Source organism: Podarcis tiliguerta (assembly GCF_965153285.1).
Source record: "Podarcis tiliguerta genome assembly, chromosome: 9".
NCBI classification, from domain to species: Eukaryota; Metazoa; Chordata; class Lepidosauria; order Squamata; family Lacertidae; genus Podarcis; species Podarcis tiliguerta.
The window spans coordinates 442,398-470,047 of NC_139542.1; the positions used below are offsets into that span (position 1 = coordinate 442,398).

The window sequence follows — 27,650 nt, forward strand, 5'->3', positions numbered from 1 at the left end:
CAATGGCGTAGCGTGGGTTGTCAGCACCCGGGGCAAGGGAGGTAATTTGCGCCCCCTAACCCGTGGATTTGCGCCCCCTAACCTGTGGGTTTGCGCCCACTAACCTGTGGGTTTGCGCCCACTAACCCTAACCCCCAGATGTTGCGCCCGGTGCGGCCGGCCCCCCCTGCACCCCCCACGCTACGCCACTGCTGCTTAGTCATGCTGGCCACATGAACCAGAAAAACTGTCTGCGGACAAACGCCAGCTCCCTCGGCCAGTAAAGTGAGATGAGCGCCACAACCCCAAAGTCGTCTGTGACTGGACCTAACGGTCAGGAGTCCCTTTACCTTTAAGACCAGTAAAAAAGGGACATGTATTCTAAACATTGTAGGCATTTGATAGTCCATGGTGTTACCAAGTTTATCTCTTAAAGCAGCCCTGGTGTTGAAAACCAGAGAGTCGGAATCTTGTGGAGAAGGGAGACACACAGAGCTCCTTTTGCTTTATCTTTATTAACATCGAAAGGAGAACAGCAGGTTTTTCTGCCATCAGTTACACTTCATGCACCTTCACACAAGCACACAGCCGGGGTGTGGGTGGGGGGGTGGCAACCAGGGTGCAGTGATCTGGAGCAAAATTCTGGTACCTGGAAAAAGCAGGGCCATTCCTCTCTGTCCTGAAAGCAGGAACTCGATAGTTTGGCCCCACAATCCTCCCCACTGAGGTGCAGATATGCCATTAGGGCCAGGCATCCTTCTAAACTGCACCGGGCATGCAGGTTTCACAAGAAATTTCAGAATTAACTAGTTTGGGCTGTGAAAGGGAGGGCCAGTTTTGCAATCCGCTCTTATTCCCCCCAGATTTGTTTATTTGCAACACAGTCATGACGGAAAAGGGAAAAGCTCCGGCAGGAATTTCAGGGCCCAAAAGCAGGCAAGCGGGAAAACATGCTCAGACACGACGCTCGTAGGTTGAACGTTAACTCGCGCCAAGAGCTCCCGAGGCACTTTGGAAAAGTTCCCATTTCCCAGGTGGGCAAAGCTACAGGGGAGGCCAGGGCTTCAACTTAGCAGAGAAGCTCAGCTGGGAGCTGGTTCTCAGCACTGTGGAAAACATGAAGCACTAAAGCGAATAAAAAGGCGTGGAAATAAAAAATGGAGCCTGCAGGCCTGGAACTGAAAGGGAGCTGAGCTGGCTGGCTTCTTTCCCTCTTTCTTTCTTTCTTTCTTTCTTTCTTTCTTTCTTTCTTTCTTTTTAAAATAATTTTTATTGAATGATTTTATGTTACCAAAAAAACAACAACATTCAACCATACCACCACAAAATATAATTGAGAAATAAAAATTACATACGTCAATATTTAGTTTATTTGTTATTTGCCGTCTTATTTCCTCCCAAACATTTCATACAAAACACACACAAAAAAGGGGGGGGGGGGAATGATAATAATGAAAGTAAATTTTTTCCCCTCTTTTATCTTACAAAATCTTTTCTTCAACTTTGACTTCCTGTCAGGTCCCTTCGCATACATTTTAACTTACAATCGAATGTACACAAAACAATAGACCTTTCTATATAAATTTTCCAATACATTCAGAAAACAGAATAGATCCTTAATTGTTGTCCACCTCCTTCTACTTCCTTTGTCCCTCGAATGCTAGCACGGAGTCAAAACTATTATTGTATTTTTGAACATAGCTTCTATAACCACCCCATTTTTCCGCAAATTTTTGCTTGGAGATTCCTCTGAGTTTGCTAGACAATTGAGCCATCTCCACCAATTCCTGTAATTTGATCGGCTGGGTTCATTCTTATAAGAGAAGCAGGGGAGGCAACTGTCATAATCTGGAGGCTTCCCCCTCTGTTGGCACCTGTCTTGACACATCTCAAACGTTGGAGACACATGGCTTGCCAGTGGTACATGTGTAAAGGATCTGGGTGTCTTAGTGGACCACAAGCTGAACATGAGCCCCCAGTGTGATGCTGCAGCAAAAATAGTGAATGCTATTCTAGGCTGCACCAACCAAAGTCTAGTGTTCAGATCAAGGGAAGTCAGAGTCCCTCTCTATTCTGCCTTGATCAGACCATGCCTGGAATCCTGTGTCCGGTTCTGGGCACCACAATTTAAGAAGGAGGTTGACAAGCTGAGGCGTGTCCAGAGGAAGGAGACCAAGATGATCAAAGGTCTGGAAAACAAGCCTTAGGATGAAGGGGGTGAAGAAACTGGGTGTGTTTAGCCTAGAGACAAGGAAATATATCTGGAGGGCAGTCTCACGAAGAGGAAACAAGCTTGTTTTCTCCTGCTCCAGGGGGCAGGATCCGAGCCAATGGCTTCAAGTTACAAGAAAGGAGATTCAGACTGAACAGCAGGAAGAACTTTCTGACACTAAGAGCTTAATGCTTTCCCTCCAGAGGTTGTGGCCTCTCCTTCCCTGGAGGATTTTAAGCAATGCATGGGTGGCCATCTGTCATGGATGCTTGAGCTGAGATCCCTGCCGTGTTTCCCAAACCTGGGTCTCCAGCTGTTTTTCGACTACAACTCCAATCATCCCTAGCTAGCAGGACCAGTGGTCAGGGATGATGGGCACTGTAGTCCAAAAACAGCTGGAGACCCAAGTTTGGGAAATACTGGACTAGATGATCCTTGGAGTCCCTTCCGACTCTACGATTTTGACCCTTTGTTTTTGTTGTTTAGTGGTGTCCGCCTCTTCGTGACCCCCTGGACCAGAGCACGCCAGGCCCTCCTGTCTTCCACTGCCTCCCACAGTTTGATCAAACTCATGCTGGTAGCTTCAAGAACACCATCCAACCATCTCGTTCTCTGTTGTCCCCTTCGCCTTGTGCCCTCCATCTTTCCCTGCATCAGGGTCTTTTCCAGGGAGTCTTCTCTTCTCATGAGGTGGCCAAAGTCTTGGAGCCTCAGCTTCAGGATCTGTCCTTCCAGTGAGCACTCAGGGCTGATTTCCCTAAGAATGGAGAGGTTGGCTCTTCTTCCAGTCTATGGGACTCTCAAGAGTCTCCTCCAGCACCAGAATTCAAAAGCATCCATTCTTCGGCGATCAGCCTTCTTGATGGTCCAGTACTCTCTTCCATACATCCAGCGGGGCTTACTCGTGAGTAAGTGGCCGCGCTGAGGCTGGTGTAGCTGCGCGTCTCCTTCCACCCGGCGGGGCGGAGGAGGAGGCTCGCTCTTTCGGATCCGGGCCGACGGCTTTCTCTCCAGCAGGCTCCGACGGGGCGCCCGCGGGCGGAGAGCGGCGCAAGGTTGCGCAAGCCGCGGGAGCTCTTGCGCAGCCTGGAAGCGGCTGGCTGGGTCATCCCCGCTGCCCCGCCGGGGTTTTCCCGGCCCGCCTTCTGCGTGTCTGGCTTTTCTGGGCGGGCCGGACGGGAGGGGGCTCCCCGTGCGCTCAGAAGGGAGGGCCGCGCAGGCGGAGGCGCGCCCGCGTGCCCGCGACAGGGAGCGGTGCGCTGGGCTCCCTGCGGGAACTCGGCCTTAAGGCGTTACGGATTTATTTTCGCCAGCAGGGTGTACATGACATCCCCAAAAATAAGAGTGCCCCAGAGCATAAGCAGAGTGCATTGCAGGCGGTGACCCTTGGGATCCCTTTCAATGCTACGATTCACTCCCTGAAGAAGCCTAATGTGGCTGGACTGTGGCACTTTGGGGGAGTAGGGCAAGGCTGTATATTGTCTCCTTGCTTATTTAACTCATATGCAGAATTCATCATGCAAAAGGCTGGGCTGGATGAATCCCAAACTGGAATTAAGATCGCAGGAAGAAATATCAACAACCTCAGATATGCAGATGAAACAACCTTGATGGCAGAAAGTGAGGAGGAATTAAAGAACCTTTTAATGAGGGTGAAAGAGGAGAGCGCAAAATATGGTCTGAAGCTCAACATCAAAAAAAACGAAGATCATGGCCACTGGTCCCATCACCTCCTGGCAAATAGAAGGGGAGGAAATGGAGGCAGTGAGAGATTTTACTTTCTTGGGCTCCATGATCACTGCAGATGGTGACAGCAGCCATGAAATTAAAAGACTCCTGCTTCTTGGGAGAAAAGCAATGACAAAGCTAGACAGCATTTTAAAAAGTAGAGACATCACCTTGCCAACAAAGGTCTGTATAGTTAAACCTATGGTTTTCCCTGCTCAGGACCCCAATACCTCAAGAACCGCCTCTTCCCATATGAACCTACCTGGACCCTGAGATCATCTTCTGAGGCCCTTCTTCATGTGCCTCCTCCTCGAGAACAGGGCCCTTCCTGCAGTGGCTCCCTGTCTATGGAATTCTCCCCCCAGGGACATTTGGCAAACTTTGGCTGGTGCCTTCATTATATGTCTTTAAGAGCCAGAGAAAAATGTTCATCTTCTCCCAGGCCTTTCGCTAATTAAATGAACTTTAATTTAATTTAAATTAGGCGAACTGTGTGCATGTGCCTGTGTGTATTGTTTTCATTTGCTGTTATGGTATGTGGTTTTGCGTTTCTATCTTGTGATTCTTGAATGAAATCTAATAAATAAATATATGGCATTGGGAAGGGACCCCCAATGGTCATGCAGTCCAACCCGCCCCCCCCCACTGCACTGAGATTCCTGCACGTTGGGGGGGGTTGGACTAGATGACCCGCAGGGCCCCTTCCAATTCAACCATTCTGGGATTCTAACTAAAGCATCCCTGACAGACGGCCACCCAACCTCCATTTCAAAACCTCCACGGGAGGCGAGTTGAAGGGCTCCCTCCTTCCTAGAACCCCCACCCCAAGTCCAAACTAAGCCTCGACTTGCTTTTGGCCCTGATCCCAGAAGCGCTGGCACATACCTGAAGGCCCCCCCCCCCATGTGTGTTGCCTCGGTGCCAGTCTCTGCTCAGAGGCTCCTGGCATCTGTCTGCCCCCCCCTTCCCGCCAGCTGCAGCCTTGAGCCACAGAGACTCTTCCTCAGCCCTTTTGGCAGACAGCCCTGGCAGGACCTTGAATGCTTCTGTGTAAGTAAGGCATTGGCACCCCTGGGACTTCAAATAGAGAAGCGCCCCCAGGAGGCCCCCAACACCCTGCCTCCCTGGGGAGAAATTAAACTGCCCCCCTAAAAATAAAGGGGGAGCAAGAACCCCGAGGGAATCTCAGGCACACCACATGAATGTGGCCCCTCAGATGCTTAGATCTGTGACAGGGGCCACACAATATCCTTTTCCGCATTTGTAAGAAATAAATATTTTCATTTATTACAACACTTTGTAACTCCCTGCCTGTTGACATCAGGCAAGTGCCTGCACTGCGCTCTTTTCGAGGCCTGCTTAAAATGTCTCTAGTTACAGGTAGGTAGCCGTGTGGGTCTGCCGTAGTCGAAACAAAATAAAAATATTCCTTCCAGTAGCACCTTAGAGACCAACTAAGTTTGTTATTGGTATGAGCTTTTGTGTGCATGCACACTTCTTCATATACTCTTTTCATGCACACGAAAGCTCATACCAATAACAAACTTAAAAGGAACCCCTGACCATTAGGTCCGGTCGTGGCCGACTCTGGGGTTGCAACGCTCATCTCGCTTTACTGGCCAAGGGAGCCGGCGTACAGCTGGTCATGTGGCCAGCAGGACTAAGCCACTTCTGATGAACCAGAGCAGCGCACGGAAACGCCATTTACCTTCCCGCCAGAGCGGTACCTATTTATCTACTTGCACCTTGACGTGCTTTCGAACTGCTAGATTGGCAGGAGCAGGGACTGAGAAACGGGCGCTCACCCCGTCGCGGGGATTCGAACCGCCGACCTTCTGAAGTGTGCATGCACACGAAAGCTCATACCAAGAACAAACTTAGTTGGTGCTATAGGAAGGATTTTTTTTTTATTTAAAATGTCTCTGTTTGGGCAAGCCTATCCAGACACACAATTGTTGGGTTCCATAGAGTTGAAGAGTTGGAAGGGACCCCGTGGGATCATCTAGCCCAACCCCCTGAATTCAGGAACTGTGGCTAAAGAATTCCTGGAGGGCGGCCCCCTAACTTCTGCTGAAACACCTCCACCTTCCGAGGGAGACTGCTGCCCTGTCGAACAACTCTTGCCATCAGAAAAGCTCTTTTCCTCTAAACTTTAATTCTTGCTATTTTTTTAATGGATAAGTTCAGCATTTCTTGGGCCGGGGGCGCCGAGGAGGATCGCCCGCTCTGGCGGAAGGTGCGAGGGCGCCGTCGAGGGTCGCGCGTCCCGGCCGGAGCTGAAGGACCCCGGCGCCCTCCTCGCCCCGTCCCGCCCCTGCGCCGTCCTCTCCGCGCCCAGACGCCGCATCTCCGCGCCCGCTGGGCGGCCTTCGCCTCCCACGACGGGGCGGGGCGAGGCGGAAGCAGCTGCGGCGCCGCCCCCGCCGCTAAAGGCCGCCCAGGTGGGACTCGCGCCCGGGGCCGCCCACCGTCGGAGCCCAAGTCCCTTTGGCGGCGCTTGCGGAGGCTGCCCACCCGAGTTTCCCCGACGGTCCCAGTGCGCTGCCCAGACCTGACCAGGCGCGAAGCGCCCCCGCCCCGGCGCCACCATGTTCCAGCGCCACCACCGCAGCAGAGTGACGGTGGCGCGGGGCTCAGCCTTGGAGATGGAGATCCGACGGGGCCGGTTCCGCCTTAGCCTCGTCGGGGACACGGACCAGGTAGGCGCGGGGGGGGGGGGAGCGGACGGCCACGCGGGTGGCGTGGGAAAGTCCCGGGCGGAGGCGAGGCTGCGCGTGGCCGTGGCGGGTGGGCGGGGGCGAGGTCTGCGGGACGCGCTCCCGTCGAGGTTCTCCTGGCGCGGTTCGTCGAGCACCTGGCGCGGAAGGGGCGCCACGCCGGAGCAACTGAGAAATGGATTCGTATCCAGACTGGGGAGGGAAACTTCATTCCCGCATTGCGGGGGGCTGGACTAGATGGCCCTGGGGGTCCCTTTTCGACGGGAGGGGCAGGAGACGAGAGTGGGACCCACCATCACCACCGTGGGAGATTTTTCCCACACTGCGTTTATATCCCTCTTCTTTTTCTCTAAGGAGCGCAAAGTGACTCACATGGTTCTGCCCCCCCCCCACCTGCCCTCGATTAATTCTGACGCCAACCCTGCGAGGGAGGCTCTAGCTTAGGCTGAGAGGGGCTGGCCCCCCAGGTGAGCTTCGTGGCTGAGCGGACGGATTTGAAACCTGGTCTCCCAGTCCCTAGTCGCCATTTTAAATAAATCAATACATTTATTAGTCACGTGTAATAACAATAATAATAATAATTAATAAATACTTTTATTTATACCCCAGCCAAGACTGGGCTCAGGGCAGCTAACACCAAATATAAAAAAACTGATTGAAATACAGCTTAGAAAACAAGATTGAAATACAACATTAAAATGCAACCTCATTTCAGTGGAAACTGAACAGTAATAAGCGTAATTTAAGATTCAGTAAGCACCAACAGTATCATCTAGTCTGTCATGTGTTGGAAAAGCCGCCCTTTGATCTTCAAATGAAGGGCGGAATGCAAATATTATTAAAAATAATAATAATAATAATAATAATGGTGTAACAGCAGCTTTAAAGTTAGTACCACTGCTGAGAGCCAGTTTATAAAGCGGATTCAAACCCAAGAGTGGTCTCCAGGTGCCTGGTCCTCATTTAATGCCCACAGGGACCCTGTGAGGCCAAGAGGCAGTGACAGGCACAAGGTCACCCAGAGAGCTTCATGGCGGAGTTGGGGGTAGGATTTGAACCCGGGTCTCCCAGGTCCTTGTCCAACACTCTAACCCCTCGGCCACACTGGCTTTCTTGGTGACGGTGGAGGATGGTTATGATGGGGGGGTCCAGGGGGAGGGCTGAATCTGAAGTGGGGGAGAGGTTTGCTAATGTTCAGAAGGTGGCAGGGATTGGGGGAACATTTTGGGCGAGAGTCAGTGGGCGGCTGGGAGTAACAGGTACGAAATAAATCTATACTTATTTGCACAGCGGTTTGTACGGCCGAGTGAGTTGCACTTTTAAGCCAAGTTCCTCCTTGCAATGGTTCTGTGAGGCCCATTTTGCAGAGAGGGCAACTGAGGTCTGAGGTGCCAGAAGCCCTTGCCCCACAGAGCCCCAGGTGGGCAGGCTGAGCTGGGGGCAAAGGGTCCCTAGGCAAGGTCGCCTCACTTGCCATGTTCCTCATCTCCCATACTAGGGACACCCCACTTGCAATTCTCAGAGCCAGTGGCCCCCCTCAACCCCAGCCCCTCCTGGAATGGGAGCAACCAGAGCAAGGACAAGAACCCCCCCCCCCAAAAAAAAATTATTTTCACAATAATTCCTTTTTGGTGCAGTTGCTTTTTTTAGGGATCTTCTCAGGAGGAACCCGTATAAATATAGGTATTATTATTATTATTATCTTTATTATTTTGTGCCCCCTTGGCTCCATACCCTGTGCAAGGAACCCCCACCCCGCCCTAAATCTGGGACTGAACCAGAGTTTTCAGTCCAAGGCCTTGGAGTCCCTGAAGGCTTGAGGACCTCAGGGTGGCCCAGGGCCTCTTTCCCCACAGACCGGGCCCTGTGGCTCCGCGGCAGCAGCTAGACTGGGGACAGGGAGTGACCACCAAGTGGAACCTCGGGTTGCGAACGTGATCTGTGCGGGAGGCACATTCACAACCCGCAGTGTTCACAACCCACAGCGCCACGTCTGTGCACACGTGGGTTGTGATTCGGCGCTTCTGCGCATGCGCAAGCACCAAACCCCAAAAGTAACCCGTTCTGGTACTTCTGGATTCAGCGCGGTGCGCAACCTGAAATCGTGTAACCCGAAGCGTCTGTAACCCGAGGTGCCACTGTAACACTGTTCCTGAGAGACCTGCGTTGGCTCCCAGTCTGTTTCCGGGCACAAATCAAATTGTTGGCGCTGAACTTTAAAGCCCTAAATGGTCTCAGTCCAGTATACCTGAAGGAGCGTCTCCACCCCCATCGCTCTGCCTGGACACTGAGGTCCAGCGCCAAGGGCCTTCTGGTGGTTCCCTCCCTGCAAGAAGTGAAGTTACAGGGAACCAGGCAGAGGGCCTTCTCGGTAGTGGCACCCACCCTGTGGAACGCCCTCCATCAGATGCCAAGGAAATACTGTAAACAACTATCTGACTTTTAGAAGACATCTGAAGGCAGCCCTGTTTAGGGAAGTTTTTAATGTTTGATGTTTTATTCTGTTTTCAATCTGTTCGGAGCCGCTCAGAGTGGCTGGGGAGGCCCGACCAGATGGGCAGGGAATTAATTAATAAATAAATTATTATTATTATTATTACTACTACTATTACTATCAATGTCTGGAGGATTTTTGTCCCTCCCTGGATCACCAAATACCCTCCCCAGATGACTGGGTTACTTTTGGGGGGGGTCTCCAGGAGCCCCTGTGCCCCCCTGCTCTGCCTTGCCCAGGGTGTCAGGTGTGGGGAAGTGCCCCCTGCCACTCACAGGGACTAGAAACTTGTCCCTTGAGAGCATTTGGCCGAGGGGGGCTGCCCCCTCCTCCAGCCCCTCCGCTGCCTTCTTCTGCGGGGGTGTGGCAAGTGTGGGGCTGGGGTTTGGGGCCTGGCCACAGGGAAAGGGTTACGGCCAGCTTCCCCGCCCCCCAGCGAAGGGGAACAAAGGCTCTATTATCTCCCCTGCCAGGGACTTCCCTCTGCGCATGAGGAAAGCGATTCAGCAGCACCTGCCCTCCTCGCCCCAGGACCAGACTTCCTGGATCGGAGCCCAGCCTTGCCCCACATGGGACTCCCCGCCCGGGTCCTGACCTCTGGATCTGGGGCTGTCTGTGGTGGCCACTGACCCCCGCTGGTGGCTGCCCTCCTTTCTTCTGCCAGGGCTTACTACAGAATTGTGGAGTAGGAGAAGGGACCCCAGCGGTCATCTAGCCCAACCCCGTGCAACACAGGAACCCGCCTCCGTCTGAGACCCCAAAGAGCCACTGCCAGTCCGTGCAGGCTGGGTGGGCTTATTATGACTCCGTACAATAAGGTGCAAAGTTAAACTACGGAACTCCCTCCCACTTGAATTTGGATACTGCTTGTGGGTTTCCCTTTGGGGCATGTGGTTGGCATAGGCGCCAACTCTAAGGGGCTCTGGGTCGCAATTATTTTTGCACGCAGCCGCCGGGCAGTGTTTTCAGTCCCATCCAAAATCAATGCCGACAATGTTTAGGCAACACGATGACCCTATACCTACGTAATAGACAATCTTTATAGAATTCTTTCAAACAATAACAAGTTCAAAATGAAATCTCAGGCTCAAAGTCTCTGAAAGTCTTTAAATGAAGCGAGGTGCCAAACTTTTCACGATGAAAGATAAGCTCTGGAGCTTTGTGCATTCAGCAAATATAATGTCCAACCCTGAACAGAGATTCCGGATATTGACAACTGATTTGTAGAATTCTTTGTCAGCGTGGTGGGAGGATAGAGAATTGTTTCATAAACTCATCTTATTTCAAATGAATATATGTGAATGAAAATAGCAAATGCTGCAAATATCCGGAATCTTTCAGAGACTTTGAGCCTGAGATTTCATTTTAAACTTGTTATTGTTTGAAGGAATTCTATAAAGATTGTCCATCACGCAGGTATAGGGTCATAGTGTTGCCTAAACATGGTGGACGTTAATTCTGCACAGGACTGAAAACGCTGACATTCTCTTTTGCAACACAAGGTTTTCTTTGGATACTTATTGTTGTACAGTGGTACCTCGGGTTAAGAACTTTATTCGTTCCGGAGGTCCGTTTTTAGCCTGAAACTGTTCTTAACCTGAAGCACCACTTTAGCTAATAGGGCCTCCTGCTGCCACCGTGCCACCGCTGCACAATTTCTGTTCTCATCCTGAAGTACTCGGTGGAGTACAGGATCAGGTTTAAGGTGCTGGTTTTAACCTTTCAAGCCCTATATGGCCTAGGACCCTCGTACCTGCAGGACCGCCTCTCCTGGTATGTCCCACGGAGGACCTTACAGTCTTCAAACAAAAACATCTTGGAGGTCCCTGGCCACAGGGAGGTTAGGCTGGCCTTGACCAGAGCCAGGGCCTTTTCGGCTGTGGCCCCGATCTGGTGGAACGCTCTGTCACAAGAGACTAGGGCCCTGCGGGACTTGACATCTTTCCGCAGGGCCTGCAAGATGGAGCTGTTCCATCAGGCCTTTGGTCAGGGTGCAGTCTGACCCCCTCCTTTGGTAATCCTCACAGAACTCCAGCCCAATGGTTGCCATTAATTTGATTTGAATTAATTTTATAATGAAATGATTTTAGAATGTTGTATTATTTTATTGTTGTTAGCCGCCCTGAGCCCGGCTTTGGCTGCGGAGGGCGGGATATAAATAAAAAAATATTACTATTATTATTAACCCGAAGTAATATTTCTGGGTTAGTGGAGTCTGTAACCTGAAGTGTCTGTAAACGGAAGCATCTGTAACCCGAGGTACCACTGCACTGTCCAGAATTAAGGCATTCAGACATGGTCCTTCCTTTTATTTTTAACCCGCCTGAAATAACCGTTCCTTCTATTTCCATCGCCCAGCCTGTGTGTGTTGTTGTTTGTGCAGCCAAAAGAGGGTCACATACTGCGCGCCAAAGGGCAGGAGAGGTGTCGGCAGGCTGGATGGGGCCCTCCCACTTTGGGGAAGTGCCGGAAATCTGAGGGGAGACACTCACAGGACCCGTCTCCCCCAAAACTGATCAGCTTGCTGTGATTCCTGTATTGCAGGGGGCTAGACAACGCTTTGGGGGTCCATGTCAATTTTACCATTCTGTGATTCTATGAGGACTGAGCATGCTCATTGGAGAGAGTCAGGGGTGTGTTTGGCGTGGAGTAGCACTTGACGCTGCAACATTTTGTTGCAGCTCTCCCCGATCCTTTCTGCTCAGACCCGGCAGCCTTCTTTCCCAGAGGCAACAGCAGAAGATTAAGGTGTTCTGGGAAGTCCCCACACAAGTCCTGAGGGAGGATTTGCATTCAGCCTGGAACAAGGAGCCTGGCTGTGCTCCTTTTCCCAGCCAGTGGAATGCTTTCCTCGAGGTGATTAGCCATTTCCTCGTTAGATTATGCCCGGTTCAGCTAATAACTCCCCGGAATGACAGCCCTGCAGGGCTGGCGTTTCCCCGCATGTCTGTTTAAGACTTATTTCTTTAATTTTTGCACTGTTTAAAAACAAACAAACCTCAAAGTGGTTTACGAAAAGGTGAAACAATAATATCAACAAAATTTGAATTACAGGGATAATTCAAAACATACAAACTGTTAAAATACTTTCCAACAAGTTAAAACTTGCGTCAACTTTCTCAGCATCTGGATAGGCTTGTCTAAAAAGGGATGTTTTTAGCAGGTGCCAAAAAGGATGCAGTGAAGGCGTCTGCTGGGTATCAATTGGCAGGGAGTTCCACAGGGTAGGCGCTGCCACCTTAAATGGTTGAGTCCTTACAAATACCCAGTTGGGTGTATTATGTGGTACCTGTCCCTGGTCCAATCAAAGTGGCAGAGTGGGCACCTTGGGGTCAGGCGATCTTGCAGGTCCCAAGTTGCTAAGGGCTTTATCGACTCATGGTAACTCCTCGAACTCGGGCCCGGTAGCAAATTGCCAGCCTATGCAGACCTCTGAGCGCAGGTGTTCCTTGCTCCCGCCAGCAATTGTACTGCAGCGTTCTGTCTTGTGCCGTTCCCTTGAGAATTGCGACCGGCTTGGTAAACTCTGGAGGCTGGCAGCCAGGAATACGCCTGGCCCTTCTCATAACTGATTTACGAGGCCTTGGGTTCACCTGAAGCCACACAGGGCAGACAAAAGGAAATCCGCTGCGCAGCTCACCTTAATTCCCTATATCTCTGATATCCAGGAGTGAGTGGCACTGCTTCTGCAGCCAAAGGGCACCATTACCACCCACGCACAAGAGGGAAGCATTAGCAGGCTTGGCAGAGGCCCAAAGTTGGCAGACGGACAAAGAATCGGGGGGGGGGGGAGCACCTCAGGGTGCTGGGAGTCCCAAGGCAGCACAAGAGCCCTGCTGGAAAACAGAAAGCGATTGTGCTGCATCTTACGAGGGTGGGTGCTGCCACCCTCCTGGTGGGGGGGGTGTGAGTGCCCATGGAAGGGCAGCTGCCTTGGCGCCCGTAGAAATCCTCTTCTTCTTTGTCTAGGTCACAGAGGTTGCACTCTGCCCATGCCCAGAGGCTCTGTGCATTCTCTTACTTGAAAGGTTCCAGGGCTGTGTTTTGGTGGGTCTTCCTGGTGCTGGGGGGGGGCAGGCTGGACTCCTGGGTTCTGCCCAACTCTTTTTGATTGACAGATATTCTGGGGGTGGGAAGGAAGGTGCCCTCTGGAGCAATTGGAATCATCTGGTATCGTCTTTCGGGAGCCTAGGCAGGTTCTGGGCAGTTGCACCCGGAAGCAGTGCCATGCGGGGCCTTTTCTGCATTGGCCCCAGCAGAATGAGGCAGCAGGAAAGCAGACTGAACCATTTCGGGCTGCAGGGGAGGAAGTCCCATTTTAAAGACTCCCCAGTTTAAAAACAAAGCAAGCACAACTCTTTCAAGCTATGACCTCGCGCCCAAAAGCCAACCTTGCACCTTGGGGTGATGGCTCAGCTTTGGCTTGTCCCCTCTTGTGCCTCACCTTCGAGGGGGACCCCCCGGGACCATCCAATCCAACCCCCTCCAGCGCTTGAATTCCAGCTGAAGAACCGCTGACAGGGGGCCACCCAACCTCTCCTTCAAAACCTCCAGTGAAGAAAGGGACACGGAGCAATGGATCCAAACTACAAGAAAGTAAGAGCTGTTCGAGAGTGGAATTTGCTGCCAAGGAGTGTGGTGGAGTCTCCTTCTTTGGAGGTCTTTAAGCAGAGGCTTGACAACCATATGTCAGGAGTGCTCTGATGGTGTTTCCTGCTTGGCAGGGGGTTGGACTCGATGACCCTTGTGGTCTCTTCCAACTCTATGATTCTATGAAAAATCTACCCATCTTCTCTGCTGGCCCCAGGGGTAACCCAACAACATGGTCCAGGTCCAGTCCAGAATCGAAAAGGTTCTGCTAGGAGTCAGTCCCAGTCCAACAGGGCCTAGGCAGGAAACCAGGCAAGGTCAGGCACAGGATCCCAGGCAGGTTCTAGCACACAGCAATGTTGCTCCCGCAACCTGGGACAGGGTCCGACAGCCTTTTATCTCTGTCAGGGCAACGGCCAGTCCTGATCCCCCGGCGACTCACCTCCCTGTCTCGCCCGAAGGCGAGCACTCCTCCTGCGAGTACTCAGGTCTCTCCTTCTCTCAGACCTGAGTCTCTGCAGCTCAGGAGACGTCGGTGGGTTACTAGACCCAGAGGCCGCCTCAGCCTCCCCTGACCCAACCGGCAGTGGAGCAGCTGTAAGCGATGGCCCGGCTGAAGGCATCTGGAGCCAGGGCAGGCTCAGGCCCCTGATTCGGCCCAGCTGGTGCATGTTGCAGGGGAACCTGTGCAGACTGGGGCTCTTCAGGATCAGGCCCCAGACTCGGTTCAGCTGCCACCTGAGGCAAAGGATCCAGTGTGGACTGAGACTCCTCTGGCTCTGAGTCGGAGCCTGAGTCCCAGGCCATCACACCTTCCAAGGGAATCTGTTCCTCTGCCAAACAGCTCTCACCCCAAGGAAATTCTTCCTGATCTTGAGTTGGAATCTGCTTCCTTGTAGTTTGAATCTGCTGGATCCTGCACTCTGGAGAAGCACCAGAAAGCAAGCTTGCTCCAGCTTCCCTTTGGCAGATATTTCAGAGACTCATAGAATTGCAGGGGGTGGACTAGATGACTCCGGGGGTCCCTAACTCTCCACTTCTGGGATTCTGTGAGTTGCCCCTCTTGGCATTGCTGGGCGTCTGCGTTGGAGAGAGTGGCCCAGGCAGGTGTGAGCCCCCCTCTCCTTTTTACACCGGGTCAGCAGAGAGGTGGAGCTGCATTGGCCAGGTGGCAGGCTTGGCTCTGCCCAGATGGCTCAGTTGGTAGAGCGTGAGACTCTGGATCTCAGAGTTGTGGGTTCAAGCCCCACACTGGGCAAAAGGTTCCTGCATGGCAGGGGGTTGGACCGGATGACCCTCCGGGTCCCTTCCAGCTCTGACCCCTGGAAGTTTCCCACAAGGCGGGCAACCCTGTGTGCGTAACGGGTTGGCATGAGAGCCCTGGGGACTTTGGAGAGAGTGGGGCGTTCTTCTGCTTGGCACCAAGCAGACCCCACGGTCTCTGAGCCCATCCTGCAAGGAGGAGACTTTGCTGCGGCATTTTGCTTGGGGCAGGGGCATCTGTGCCAGTCTTGGAGCGGCCTCTAGAGCAGTTACTGGGCTGCCTGGCGAGGCTGGCTGCCCTGCCTGCCTTGGTGCCAAGCTTGTCCGGGTGTGTCTGGCTGGGCATGTGGCCCTGGGCCGCCTTGAGCGCAGGGGACGCTGGCCAGCTCCCTGCCACGTGGGCGCAGGAGTGTGCCTGTCTTTTGTGTGAGTTTGAAATGTGCTGGCCCCGCTTTCCCCTCCTTCCCGCCAGGCCTGAGTGAGGGGCTGGCAGCAGAGCTCCCTCCCTCTCCGGTGGCCGGTGGGAGGGCCGGGGCCTGGAAGAGGCGGCCCCTGGCGCAAGGGAGCAGGCGGAGGAGCTTGCAGGGGCGGCTCTCGTAAGAGGAGCCCAACCAGGAATGCTGGGCTGGAGGGGCGGGCGTGGGGCCAGGCGGTTTCCTGTCTATGGGGGGAAGAGGCTTGCAGCGGGAGCATAGGGTTCCCCCAGGCGCATGGGAGGCCTGAGAGGGAGAAGGAGCCCCGCTGAGGGGCAGGAGGTGAGAGCCGGGCCTAGGGGCAGTAGAGGGGCGACCTGGGCACACTCCCGAGGCTTGGGAAAGAAGGCGGGCAGCAGGGGGCAGCAGCAGGCAGGCCAGGGCACGGGTGGCACCCAGGGGTGGCACCCAGGCAGGTGGTGCTGCTGCTGCAGAGATGGGGCACAGGACCCCCAAGGCCAAAGGGCTCCTCGCCTCCTTGCGGGGGGTGCCATCTGGCTGGCTGGCAGGCTCCCCTCCTTTGTGGAACGGGGGGCACAGCCAGCGCTGTTGCCCTTTCAGGCACAGAGGCTGCTTGTTCTGCGGGTGGGAGTCTGGAGCCGCCCGGCTGGCATGAAAGGACGGCCCTGTTCTCTCCGCAGCTCGGCCGGGGGCGCAGAATCTGCTGACGGAGGCCTGGGCAGCGCCAGCAGCAGCAGCAAGAGGCCAGGAGCTGGGGGCCTCGCTGCCCCACCCCGCCCCACCCCACAGGCAGGCTGGAGACCTCCGCACCAGCTCTCCGGGTGCAGACGGCACGGCGTTTCCTGGCCTCCGAAGCGGCCCCCGCTGTGCCCAGATGGGGGCCCTGCCCGGGGCCCCTGGCCCTGCCGCCCTGGGGCAGTAGGGGTGCCCCCAGCCTTCCCGCTCCCCGCAGAGGAGGCGTCGGTGAGGGTGCTGTGCCAAGATGCAGGACAAGCTCCGCATCCTGGAGGACCTGAACATGCTCTACATCCGACAGATTGCCCTCAGCCTGGAGGTAAGGGGGCGGCTGGGCAGGACCTTGCGACCCACGGGGAGGGGCTTTGCTTCAGGGAGGGGGGCTCCTTCTGAAGGGATGCGGGCTGTGTGAATGCGGAGACCTGTGTGCGGAGGGGGTGCAATGTCCTGTTGGTCCCCAAAGGCAGCTGAGAAAAGAAAAGAGTGCAAAGTGTGGAGTTTCCCCAAACTTGCGTTGCCCATTTAGCAGTGCCCAGTGCGGAGTGCTGTGGATCTCTGAAGCTGGCGCCCGCCTTGCTGAGCTGGGTAGAAGCAGACAGATTGCCTTGGGGTTTCCTGGATGTGTGCCTGGCGCTCCTCTGCCACCCGAATATTGGCACCCGTTTTCTCTTTGTCTCCAAGCTGAAGAGGGAAGGGGGCAGGCCCCTTCATTTGGAAAAGGGTGGGGGGCGCAGGGGGCTGTGCAGCGGGTGCCCTCGACTCGCTTGCTGTGTGTCTCCACCTTGAGGCAACAAGATTGCCCTGGCGTTGTTCTCCCGACGGTTGCAGTGAGTGAGACGCTGCCAAGCTTTGAGGTTGCCCCTCTGGGACCACCTGCTGCTTCCTGGGCCCCCTTCCTGTGTGGTGGCGTCAGTCCTGGGGGGCAGGAGCCTCCCAGTGCCGGTGGGGGGGATCCCCCGTCTCCCTTGGCTTGGCGTCCAGACAGGTGTGCCTTGTGGCGTTTCCATGCTTTCTGGGGCTTCTGCCGGGAGTTCGCCTGGCCAGGCTGGCGTTGGGCTTGGGCCAGAGTCTGGCCTCGTTCCACAGGCGGGAGTTTGTTTGGGGGGGGTCTGGTGCCCTTTGGGGTTTGTCTCCATTTGCTCATCCGGTTTGGTGCAGCTGAATGTTCCTTTGGCAAAGAAGTGGGACTTCCTGCCTGGGCCCAGCAGGAAAGGGAGACTCAGAAGAGCCCCTGGGCTGGATCAGGCCAGAGTCCTCTTCCCCCAGGGGCCAAAGGGAAGCCCCAAAGCAGGATTGGAGCTCAAAAACGGGCCCCCCCATCCTCCCCCTGATTTTTCCAGCCGCTGGGATTCAGGAGAGTTGCAGATTCTGACTGCAGAGGCCGAGGCGTCCTGGCGAGGAGCCACTGACAGCCTTCCATGAATTTGTCCTCTTTTGAAGCTATGCTCCTAGTGGCAGGGAGTTCCACAGTCTAACTCTGCGCTGCATGAAGGAGGACTGTCTTTTATTTGTCCTGGATCTTCTGTCAGCTTCATGGATTTTCCAGAGTTCTATGAGAGAGAGAGACAGAGATCCTCTCTCTCCCCACTTTTCCCAGGCAAGGCATAATTTTATAATATAATAATGATTTATTATGTATACCCCACCCATCTGGCTGAGTTTCCCCAGCCACTCTGGGCGGCTTCCAATCGAGTGTTAAAAACAATACAGCATTAAATATTAAAAGCTTCCCTGAACAGGGCTGCCTTCAGATGTCTTCTAAAAGTTTGGTACTTATTTTTCTCTTTGACATCTGGTGGGAGGGGTGTTCCAAAGGGCGGGCGCCACCACCTAGAAGGCCCTCTTCCTGGTTCCCTGTAGCCTCACTTCTCGCAATGAGGGAACTGCCAGAAGGACCTCAGAGCTGGACCTCAGTGTCTGGGCAGAACGATGGGGGTGGAGACGCTCCTTCAGGTCTACTGGACCGAGGCCGTTTAGGGCTTTAAAGCTCAGCACCAGCACTTTGAATTGTGCTCGGAAATGTACTGGGGGCCAATGTAGGTCTTTCAAGATCAGTGTTATGTGGTCTCGGCGGCCGCTCCGGGTCCCCAGTCTAGCTGCCGCATTCTGGATTAATTGCAGTTTCCAGGTCACCTTCAAAGGTCGCCCCACGTAGAGCGCATTGCAGTAGTCCAAGCGGGAGATAACCAGAGCATGCACCACTCTGGCGAGACAGTGTGCAGGCAGGTAGGGTCTCATCCTGCGTACCAGATGGAGCTGGTAGACAGCTGCCTTGGACACAGAATTGACCTGCGCCTCTATGGACAGCTGTAAGTCCAAAATGACTCCCAGGCCATCATGTCACCTTTTCCTTGCCTTTTCTCCAAGTCCCACGGCTGCAACTGTTCCTCATAGGGCAGTCGATCCCAGATTCCTTGGATCCTTTGGGTTGCCCTTTCCTGAGTCATTTTCCAACCTCCTTTGGGAGGTGAGGGCAGGCTAGCTCTGCTTCTTTGCCCAACGGAGGGCAGAGAAAAGGAAGGAAGCTGTTTTTCATATTAACCTGTGGAACTCCCCTCTGCAGGAGACCAGTGGCTGAAATCCCCGGGAGGAGAGAGGGCTCCTCTGTTCGAATTCTGCTTGCAGGTTTCCCATTGGGGCATCTGTGAGGTTACAGGGAAGCAGGCAGAGAGCCTTCTCGGTAGTGGCACCAGATGTCAAGGAAATAAACAACTATCCTGCTTTTAAAAGACATCTGAAGGCAGTTTTTAATCTTTAATGCTGTATTGTTTTTAACACTCGATTGGAAGCTGCCCAGAGTGGCTGGGGAAACTCAGCCAGATGGGCGGGGTAATAATAATAATAATAATAATAATTAATAATAAATGTTTGGCCACCCTGAGCTGCATGGGTCCCATTGACCTGAAACAGCAGGCTCTTCTGATGTCTTACTTAATGAACCACTTGATAGGCAGGATCCGTCCCCCTGCCTTGGCTCATTCTGGGCATCCCTGGTCTGCCAGAAAGCCCTTGACTCAGACGGCCCCCCATTCCGCTGCTCCCCCCCCCCCAGAACAAGCCAGATAGCCCAGAGTTGCAGACCTTTGAGGGGGAAGGACCTCGAAGGCTTTTGCCTTGCGCAGGCTGGTCTTGTCCCTGGCCAGGCCAAGGCGAGGCAACATGGCGTAGTGGTTAGAGCGCTGGACTCCTGGGCTAGGACGGGGGAGAGGTCAGGGTTTGAATCCCCACGCAGCCATGTCACCGCATCTCAGCCTCCGCTCCCTCGCAGGGTTGTTGTTGTTGTGGGGGAGTCAAAGGAGGAGTTGGAGAACTCTGTACGCGAAAAAGGTGGGATAGATATTGTTATGTTCTGAGTTGAATAGGATCCAAAACGCAGCAGTCTGATTGGTCCTAGAACAATATGCTCATAAATAGCAATAAATAATAATTGTCATGGTTTTGGCCAAGGTGCTTCGTGTGGCTCCAACAAAAGGGGGGGGGGATGTGAGGCAAGCCCCTTCCCTGACCCCCTCTCTCCACCCCTCTGAGTGGGTCGGTCTGGACTGGTTTCGGTTGTTGAGCGCTGAAGCAGCGGCACTCTGCTCATGCTCAGAGGGACTCTGATTCCTGCATTGCAGTGGGGGGGGGTTGGTCTAGATGACTCGTGGGACCCCTTCCCACTCTGATTTTGTATTCGGCACCGAAATGAGGTTGTGCAGGGAATCCCGGCTGGCCAGACTCCACTGCCCGGGGGGGGGGCACATTGGCCAGACACCCCCCCCACTCCAGATTTTCCTCCCAGCCTTCTAAATCCTCAGCATCTCTGCCATAATCTGCCGCAAGCTGATTAGCCCAGGCTGGAGGTCCATGGAAGGGGGGGGCAGAGTTTTGAGCCTCATGCCAGCCCCACCCTTTGCCCCCCACCCTTTGCCCACCTCCCAAAACCTGCCCCCCCATCTTCGCCCCCATCAGTTTGCCTAGGAGAGGCCCCCCCGCTCCATGCCTGAGTTCTGGGGTGCCTCCAGCCCCACAAAGGATTGAGAGCAAATGGCCCCCATCTGCCCCCCCCAAATGCAACCTCTTGCATGGGACCCCTTCCCTTTTCTCAGCCGCCCCATAGAGGGGAAGGGGCTCCCAAATAATGTAGGTTTTTGGGGGGGGGCTGAGGAGCAGCTCCCCACCCTCCTTTTCCCCACCAGACCCCTGCTTTCCCCCTCCCCATTTTCTTGAGGGGGGGCAGAGGAGGCCGCGGTCTCCCCAGCCCAGCTGTCCCCCCCCAACCCGGCTATAAATAGGCAGCTGGTGATGTCAGAGTTTCCTCAGCTGCTGCGCCGACTCTGCCCCCCCCCATCCCTCCCCCTCCAGCTGTCACCCGCCCCACTGCCAGGACCGCCTTTGCCGCATGGGGGGCCGGCGGCTAAGTTAGGGGGTGCCGGCATGGAGAGCGGCAGGCTGGCCAAGGTGAGTGGCTGGGGGGGGGGACTTTGGGGGGGTGAGGAGGGGAGCCCCCCAGGAAGAGGCTGGGGTTTCCCCTTTGAGAGGCCTGGAGGAGGCGGGACCCCCCTGCCCATCTCTGCGGCTGGCATGATGGAGGGCATTTCTCACCCCCCCCCCCAGAAGCAGCTGGCTCTTTTTGCTGCTTCACGGCCCTTCAGGCTGGGGGAGGGAGGCGGTTGAGGCTGGGTTTTTGGGGGGGGGTCTGTAGCTGTAGAGACAAGAGGGGGGGTCTCTGTATCCGGCAGGGGCATTGTGGGAGGGGTCAGTCGCGAGGGGACCCCCCCTCCCCATACCCAAAGCCTCCGAGGCAAAAATGGATGCTAATGGGATTTCCTCTGGCCTGGGCAAAAGGCTGCAGAGAATGGGAGAGTTGGAAGGGGGCCCCCCAAAGGACATCTAGTCCAGCCCCCAGCAACTCAGGGGAGAAGGAAGGAATTTGCCCCCCCCAATTGTATCCCTCTTTTCAGATCTCCCCACCCCGTCCGTGGTACATAATGTCCATTGCGCAGGGGGGGGGCAAGAGCCTCTGCCCCCAGAGCTTTCCCTGTTGAACCCCGGTTTTTCAGCAGAGCTCGGATGGCTGCCTGCCACACACAGTTGCTTTAGTTGGGGTTGCTGCCTTGGACCCAATGACCCTGGGGGTCCCTGGAATTCGATAGGTCTACTGTGACTCTGTGCATGTGGAGGGGGAGGCACTCTGCACAAGCTCAGGAACTTCTCTCCGTTTAGAGGTGGGGCTTTGCATGTTCTGAGGCCGAGCTCTCGCCCTGACGGCGGGTTCTCACTCAAAGATCGGGGGTCTTCCTGGGTGGCGGGGGGGAGACCGTGGAGCCTGGTATTTTTTCCCCCAGTGGGGGCACCAAACACAGGAAAATGTTTTCCTTTATCGTGATGTATTTTAATATATAATAATAATAATAATAATAATAATAATAATAATAATAATAAAATATTTAACAGCAGCATGAAGGCGTTTTGGGAAATTGACAGTCAGGCAGGCGGTTGATTCTGAACACCCCCAGGCATTGTTTGGGGCGCCACTTGGAGACGCCCCCCCAAAACCCCGCTTTGGCTCCCCGGAGGCTGTAGACTGGGGCAGGTCAGCTTTCCCTTGCCCCACAGAAAGGGCCCAACGTTTTGAGCCTGTGAGAGGTGGGGAGCGCTCTGCGCATGCTCAGAGCACTCTGGCCGTTGAGAACAGGGGCTGCTTCTCTCCTCTCACCCCCCCCAAAAGACACAGAGCTGTCACAGAAGCTGAGTCCGGGGGGCGTTTCTTTCTTCGTTTATGGGGCACCCTCGACCTCCACTTCCCAATCCTGTCCCAGGCCATTTGTTATGGTCCCAGGGACCATAACTGGAGGGGGGGGGGTCAAGCAGCTTGGAGCTCCTTGGAGGAGAATTGGGATATGCCGGTGATAATAAATTTTCTGGCCCACGTAGGACCAGTTTTTATGTTTAATGTTTTATGTTGTATTTTAATCTTTAAGCTTGTTTTTTAATTTGGTGTTAGCTGCCCTGAGCCCGGTCTTGGCTGGGGAGGGCAGGGTATAAATAAAACTTATTATTATTAATGGGCTGCATTTTAATGTTTTTATGCTGTATTTTGATCTTGTTTTTTTAAGCTGTATTTCAATCAATTGTTTTATATTTGGTGTTAGCCGCCCTGAGCCTGGTCTTGGTTGGGGAGGGCGGGGTATAAATAAAATTTATTATTATTATTATTATTAATAAATGAGTGGACTGGGGTTCTTGGACTGCCCCCCCAGCTTCATTCACATGCCCCCCCTTTCATTTCTCTCCCCCCCTCGCAGGGCACCGACATCCAGAAGAAGATTGACCATGAGATCCGCATGCGCGAAGGCGCCTGCAAGCTCCTGGCGGCTTGCACCCAGCGCCAGCAGGCCCTGGAGGTCACCAAGAGCCTGCTGGTCTGCAACAGCCGCATTCTGGCCTATATGGCGGAGCTTCAGCGCATGAAGGAGGCACAAGTCATGCAGCGGATGGCCAGGCGGTGAGTGAGGCGGCAGGTGCGCGGCGCATGTCTGCAGGAGGGCCAGTGCAGCCCTGGGCCAAGAGGAGGAAGAGCCTCAGGGCTGGGCCAGCGCTCTGCACATGCTCAGGAACGCTCTGGGGCCGAGGTCTGGCTCTGGAGGGTGTTAGCGGAGAAATCCGAGGGCACTCAGGAGAGTCATGGCCCTCTCCTGGTTGAGGCTGGAGGAAAGAAGATGGGGGATTTTTTGCTGCCATGAACTTCCTTGTGTCCCAAGACCTAATAATAATAATAATAATAATAATATATTTATACCCTGCCCTCCCCAAGCAAAGGCTGGGCTCAGGGCGGCTAACACCAGCCAGGAAGACCAGAGCAAAACAGCAGCCAGTCGGCGTGGTCTTGAATGAAGACTGTCGCGACAGGACTCCCACCTGCCACCAGGTGGAACAAGATGGAAACCCCGAACAAAAGAAGACCCCAACTTTTATTAGCTGCTCATCCCCATGTTAGGGACGCGGGTGGCGCTGTGGGTTAAACCACAGAGCCCAGGACTTGCCGATCAGAAAGTCGGCAGTTCGAATCCCCGTGACGGGGTGAGCTCCCATTGCTCGGTCCCTGCTCCTGCCAACCTAGCAGTTCGAAAGCACATTGAAGTGCAAGTAGATAAACAGTTACCGCTCTGGTGGGAAGGCAAAGGGCGTTTCTGTGCGCTGCTCTGGTTCACCAGAAGCGGCTTAGTCCTGCTGGCCACATGACCTGGAAGCTGTACGCCGGCTCCCTTGGCCAGTAAAGCAAGATGAGCGCGCACTCCAGAGTCGTCCACAACTGGACCTAACAGTCAGGGGTACCTTTATCTTTTTAATCCCCATGTTACACCCCCCAATCTACATCACTAATACATCACGGTTACATCATGAAAGGGGAGGTCTGGTGGCAGGAATCTGAGCATCCTGGACCCTGCCCCATGGTTCTCCTTGCCCTCCACCCAACACCCATCTAGTGTAACAAAAGAGATATTTACATTTCCCTGTTTCCCAGCCAAGTTCATCACACCCTTTTGTCTTCATCTGGGTTTGCTATTTCTGGAATGGGTACCTGTCTGGCGCTCAGGTATCAGGAGGCCAGGGATTATCACTCAGACAGAGGGGCTGCTGAGGAGCTGAGCTCACAGGTCTATATGGTTTCCCCTGTGAGCCAGTACATAGGAACATTGATCAATGAATTCTTACATTTGGTGTCGTGCAGCAAAGGCCCTTTGAATAGATAGGAAGAAACTGTGATGAAGTGTTTTGTGGGGACAAGTCACGAAAGTGATACAGTATTGCAGTAAAACTGAAATACAGTATTGCAGTAAAAGCAATTGACAATATAAAACATATTCAAAAATGTTTTATTGTCTTTATTGTATTTTTAATATTTTGTATGGAGTCGTCCAGAGTGGCTGGAGAAACCAAGCCAGATGGGCGGGGTATAAATTTTTACTATTATTATTATTTGCATGCTGCATACTTTCTAAAAATAAATAGTAGCATATGAATCTTCTAAAATAAATTTTTAAATGAAGAATGCTGCTGATGCAGTCGTTCTGCTTCCCCGCATCCTTGGGGCTGTCAATCAAGAGTGTAGCATTCCCGTGATGCTGGAGTGGGGCTTTGGGGGGGGGCAGGCGGTGGGGGGGGTCCTCCCTGTGTCTCTGACATCCCTTTCTCCCCCCCTCAGCCCCTCAGACGCTGGTCCCGTGGACGACCGCCTGCCCTGCCGAGGCAGAGTCTGCATCTCAGGTAAGGACCCCGTGGCCCACCTGGCCGCAGGTACAGCCCAGCCGGACCCCTTCCCGGCCCAGAGCCCAGGGGGAGAGGCAGGCAGAGCAGCCCAGTTCCAAAGGGGAGCTGTTTCGGGGAGAAAAAATGGCCTTCCCTCTGCCCAAACTCCCACATTGCCAGGGGTTGGACTAGATGACCTCGGGGACCCCTTCTGTGATTCTATATTGCCCCTATAATTGGCTTTCAAGAATTGTTACTGATTTGTGAAGAATGCTTGAGGCATGTTCTGGAGGAGACCAAAGGCATATCCATGCTTTAGATCAGCTTCCAGACATTTTGGGGGTCCCACCCCTTTTGTTCCCAGCAAAATAAGAACATTATTCAGAATATAGCAGCTTGCACGACCCACCAAGGGTGGCCATACGGCAACAAATTCAAAACGGTGACAATTAATTGCACATGCCTCCAAAATCCAATTTCAGCTATTGAGTTTAATTAATTCCACAAAATGGAAGCGCTTGATTCCGTAAAACCACTTTTCCTTTTCCTTTTGTAAAAATCGCTTTATTAGTTTTAAAAAAAAGAAAAAACTGTCAATGAACGAAAAACCAAAGGATAATACAAATTGCAAAAAGTAAATAGATTTCTTACAACGCTGCTTCCATTATGACTTCCAGTCACACCATCAAGGGTTCTGGGTTTTTGTTATGTAGCACACTTTTCGTTATCACTCCCATCTTATCCCATATCCTTATTTTTATAAGATTGTTTCTACAGGGGTCCTTCTAAGCCCGCCAGAGAATTCACATTTTTACAATGCTCTTTCAGATATTTTCTGAAAATATCCCACTCTTTAATAAACGTTTGGTCTATATTATGTCTGATTCTTCCTGTCACCTTTGCCAATTTTGTAAATTCTAATAATTTTGCCTGCCAATCTATTTTGGTCAGGATAGAGTCTCCTTTCCAATTTTTGACTACTAAGATTCTTGTTGCCATATTCTTCATATTTTTGGGAATATCCATACCTGTTTTACCCAGTAGAAAGGCTTCAGGGGTTTCCCCCCAAAAAGGAGATTTTAAACATCTTTTTGAGCTCATTATATATATTGAGTCCCAAAATTCCCTTATTTTCCTACGCTTCCACCACATGTGCATTATTGCTGGACCAGTTTTCCAAAGTCTGTAAATTCTAATAATTTTGTCTGCCAATCCATTTTGGTCAGGATAGAGTCTCCTTTCCAATGTTTGGCTACTAAGATTCTTGCTGCCATATTCCTCATATTTTGGGGGATATCCATACCTGTATGTAGAAAGGCTTCGTGGCCCCCCCTTATTTTCCTACAATTCCAGCACGTGTGTTTCATCGTCAGACCAGTTTTCCAAAGCTTGAGAACCATTTGTGCCTCCAGTGCCCCTGCCACCTCCCTGCCCCTTCGTGGCCCCACTTGGGGACCCCCTGGCGTAGATATCTGGGCCCCCACTATATTACCTGAAGGCCTCTCTCCTCTCCCCTCCTGGACGCATTTGGGGAGGCAAGCAAACCCTCTTTAGCTCCTCCTTTTTAAAAAATTTTTATAAATACATCTTTATTGGTTTAAAATACAGTCTTACAATAAAGGTAAGTACGACAAAGTTAAGCACAGAAAAGGAAAAAAGGAAAAGGAAAAAGAAAAGGGGGGGGGGGAGAATTCTCCACATCAAAAAGTACAAAAAGTTTAACTATTTAGTTAAATATGTTAAGTTAAATTAATTGGAAAAGCTTGCAAATGCCAGATAGGCTTAGGACTTAAATATGTAATGTGATGAAATAATTTGTTTAATGCTGAACTGGAAAGAAAGAAAGATGTTAAGTGATTAATTGTATAAGAATATTGGATTTAAAATGATACACACTGAAATTCAACCAGGGGGATACGAGGAAGTCACTTAACAATGTTACTAAGTTTGGTTTAAATAAGGTTGAGATTTATGTTTTTTTGAAAAATCAATTTTAAAAATTGGGGGGGAAGTACAAAAAGTTTAAAAGTAACAAGAAAAGAAAAAGAAAATAACAATTAAAAGTACCAGATATTTATACAACATCACAGGAAGCTTTTCACAGAAGATTTTATTGGATAAGACATGATGTTGTATCTCCTCCTCTTTCCAGACCTCCGGATCCCACTGATGTGGAAGGACACGGAATATTTCAAGAACAAGGGCGGTGAGTCCTTCTTGGTGGTGGCCCCTCCGACGGCGCATGCCTTTGCTTCCTGCGCATGGCGCCTCTGGCGGTGTTTGGATGCCCCACGATCTGAGCCGGGCACCCACCTCCGAAGCCGCTGGGCACCTCCTCGCCAAGCCAACTCTTCTTCTTCCCTTCTCCCTCCCTGGGCCGTGTGGGGCTGGCTGGGGCTTGGGGGTCCGAGAGGCGCCGGTGCCACCTAAATGCCCCCTCGTTCCTCGGCAGAGCTGCATCGCTGCGCCGTCTTCTGCCTGCTTCAGATCGGCCCGGAAATCTACGACACGGAGATGGTGCTGGTGGATCGGACCCTGACCGACATCTGCTTCGAGAGCACCATCCTCTTGTGAGTCCCTGCCCCCTTTGGGCAGGATCCGTGCAGAGAAAGTGGCGTTTCTCCTTTCCCCCAGAATCTTTCAATGTTACAAGAGTTGGGTTTTTAAAAGTGGATTTTGGGGGCTCTGGGTTCTTTGGCATTTGGGGGGGTAGAGAGAGGGGTGTTTTTTTTGTCTCTTTGGGGGCCTGAGATCTGTGGGAGGGAACCCTGGGGGGCAGGAAGGGTTGGCTGGCTCAAACAGGTACTTAAGTGATGCATAGAATGATTTTTCAATTTTGTTGTTCTGTATGGGACAAGGACAATAAAAATTATCGTATTGTATCGGAAGGGACCCCCAGGGGTCATCTAGACCAGGGGTCAGCAACCTTTTTCAGCAGGGGGGCCAGTCCACTGTCCCTCAGACCTTGTGGGGGGCCGGACTATATTTTGGAAAAGAAAAAAAAACGAATTTCTGTGCCCCACAAATAACCCAGAGATGCATTTTTAATAAAAGGACACATTTTACTCATGTAAAAACAAGCTGATTTCCGGACCGTCTGCAGGCCGGATTTAGAAGGCAATTGGGCCGTATCCGGCCTGCCTCCAAACCGTAGTATGCCTACCCATGATCTAGCCCAGGGAGGTCCAACAGGTTGATTGTGATCTACTGGTAGATCCCCGTGAGGTTTTGGTAGATTGTGGTTGATCTCTGGGTCAACAACATTG

The 27,650-nt window shown here is 52.9% G+C and overlaps 1 protein-coding gene and 1 long non-coding RNA gene across 7 annotated transcripts in view; one reads left to right on the forward strand and one right to left on the reverse strand.

Annotated features, from left to right (window-relative positions):
- On the reverse strand, nucleotides 1-27,512 carry LOC310657793. Its single transcript, XR_014501942.1, has 3 exons — nucleotides 27,444-27,512; nucleotides 133-191; nucleotides 1-99 (listed from the first exon to the last, which is right to left on the reverse strand). It is a non-coding gene; the product is annotated as an uncharacterized lncRNA (long non-coding RNA).
- Nucleotides 6,328-27,650, forward strand: part of RTKN (rhotekin) — a gene marked incomplete at its 3' end in the record, with an annotated part of 35,115 nt that continues 13,792 nt past the window's right edge. For 2 of the 6 annotated variants that reach the window (XM_083398447.1, XM_083398443.1), the window contains exons 1-6: nucleotides 15,569-15,738; nucleotides 16,098-16,471; nucleotides 22,440-22,639; nucleotides 24,341-24,402; nucleotides 26,537-26,590; nucleotides 26,837-26,954. In XM_083398447.1, coding sequence (XP_083254573.1) covers nucleotides 16,400-16,471; nucleotides 22,440-22,639; nucleotides 24,341-24,402; nucleotides 26,537-26,590; nucleotides 26,837-26,954 — 506 coding nt within the window. In that variant the 5' untranslated portion in view covers nucleotides 15,569-15,738; nucleotides 16,098-16,399. Of the gene's footprint in view, nucleotides 6,619-15,568; nucleotides 15,739-16,097; nucleotides 16,472-20,482; nucleotides 20,593-22,439; nucleotides 22,640-24,340; nucleotides 24,403-26,536; nucleotides 26,591-26,836; nucleotides 26,955-27,650 lie in introns of those variants that run through there. The other 4 variants (XM_083398445.1, XM_083398442.1, XM_083398446.1 and 1 more) reach the window with 4 other exon arrangements.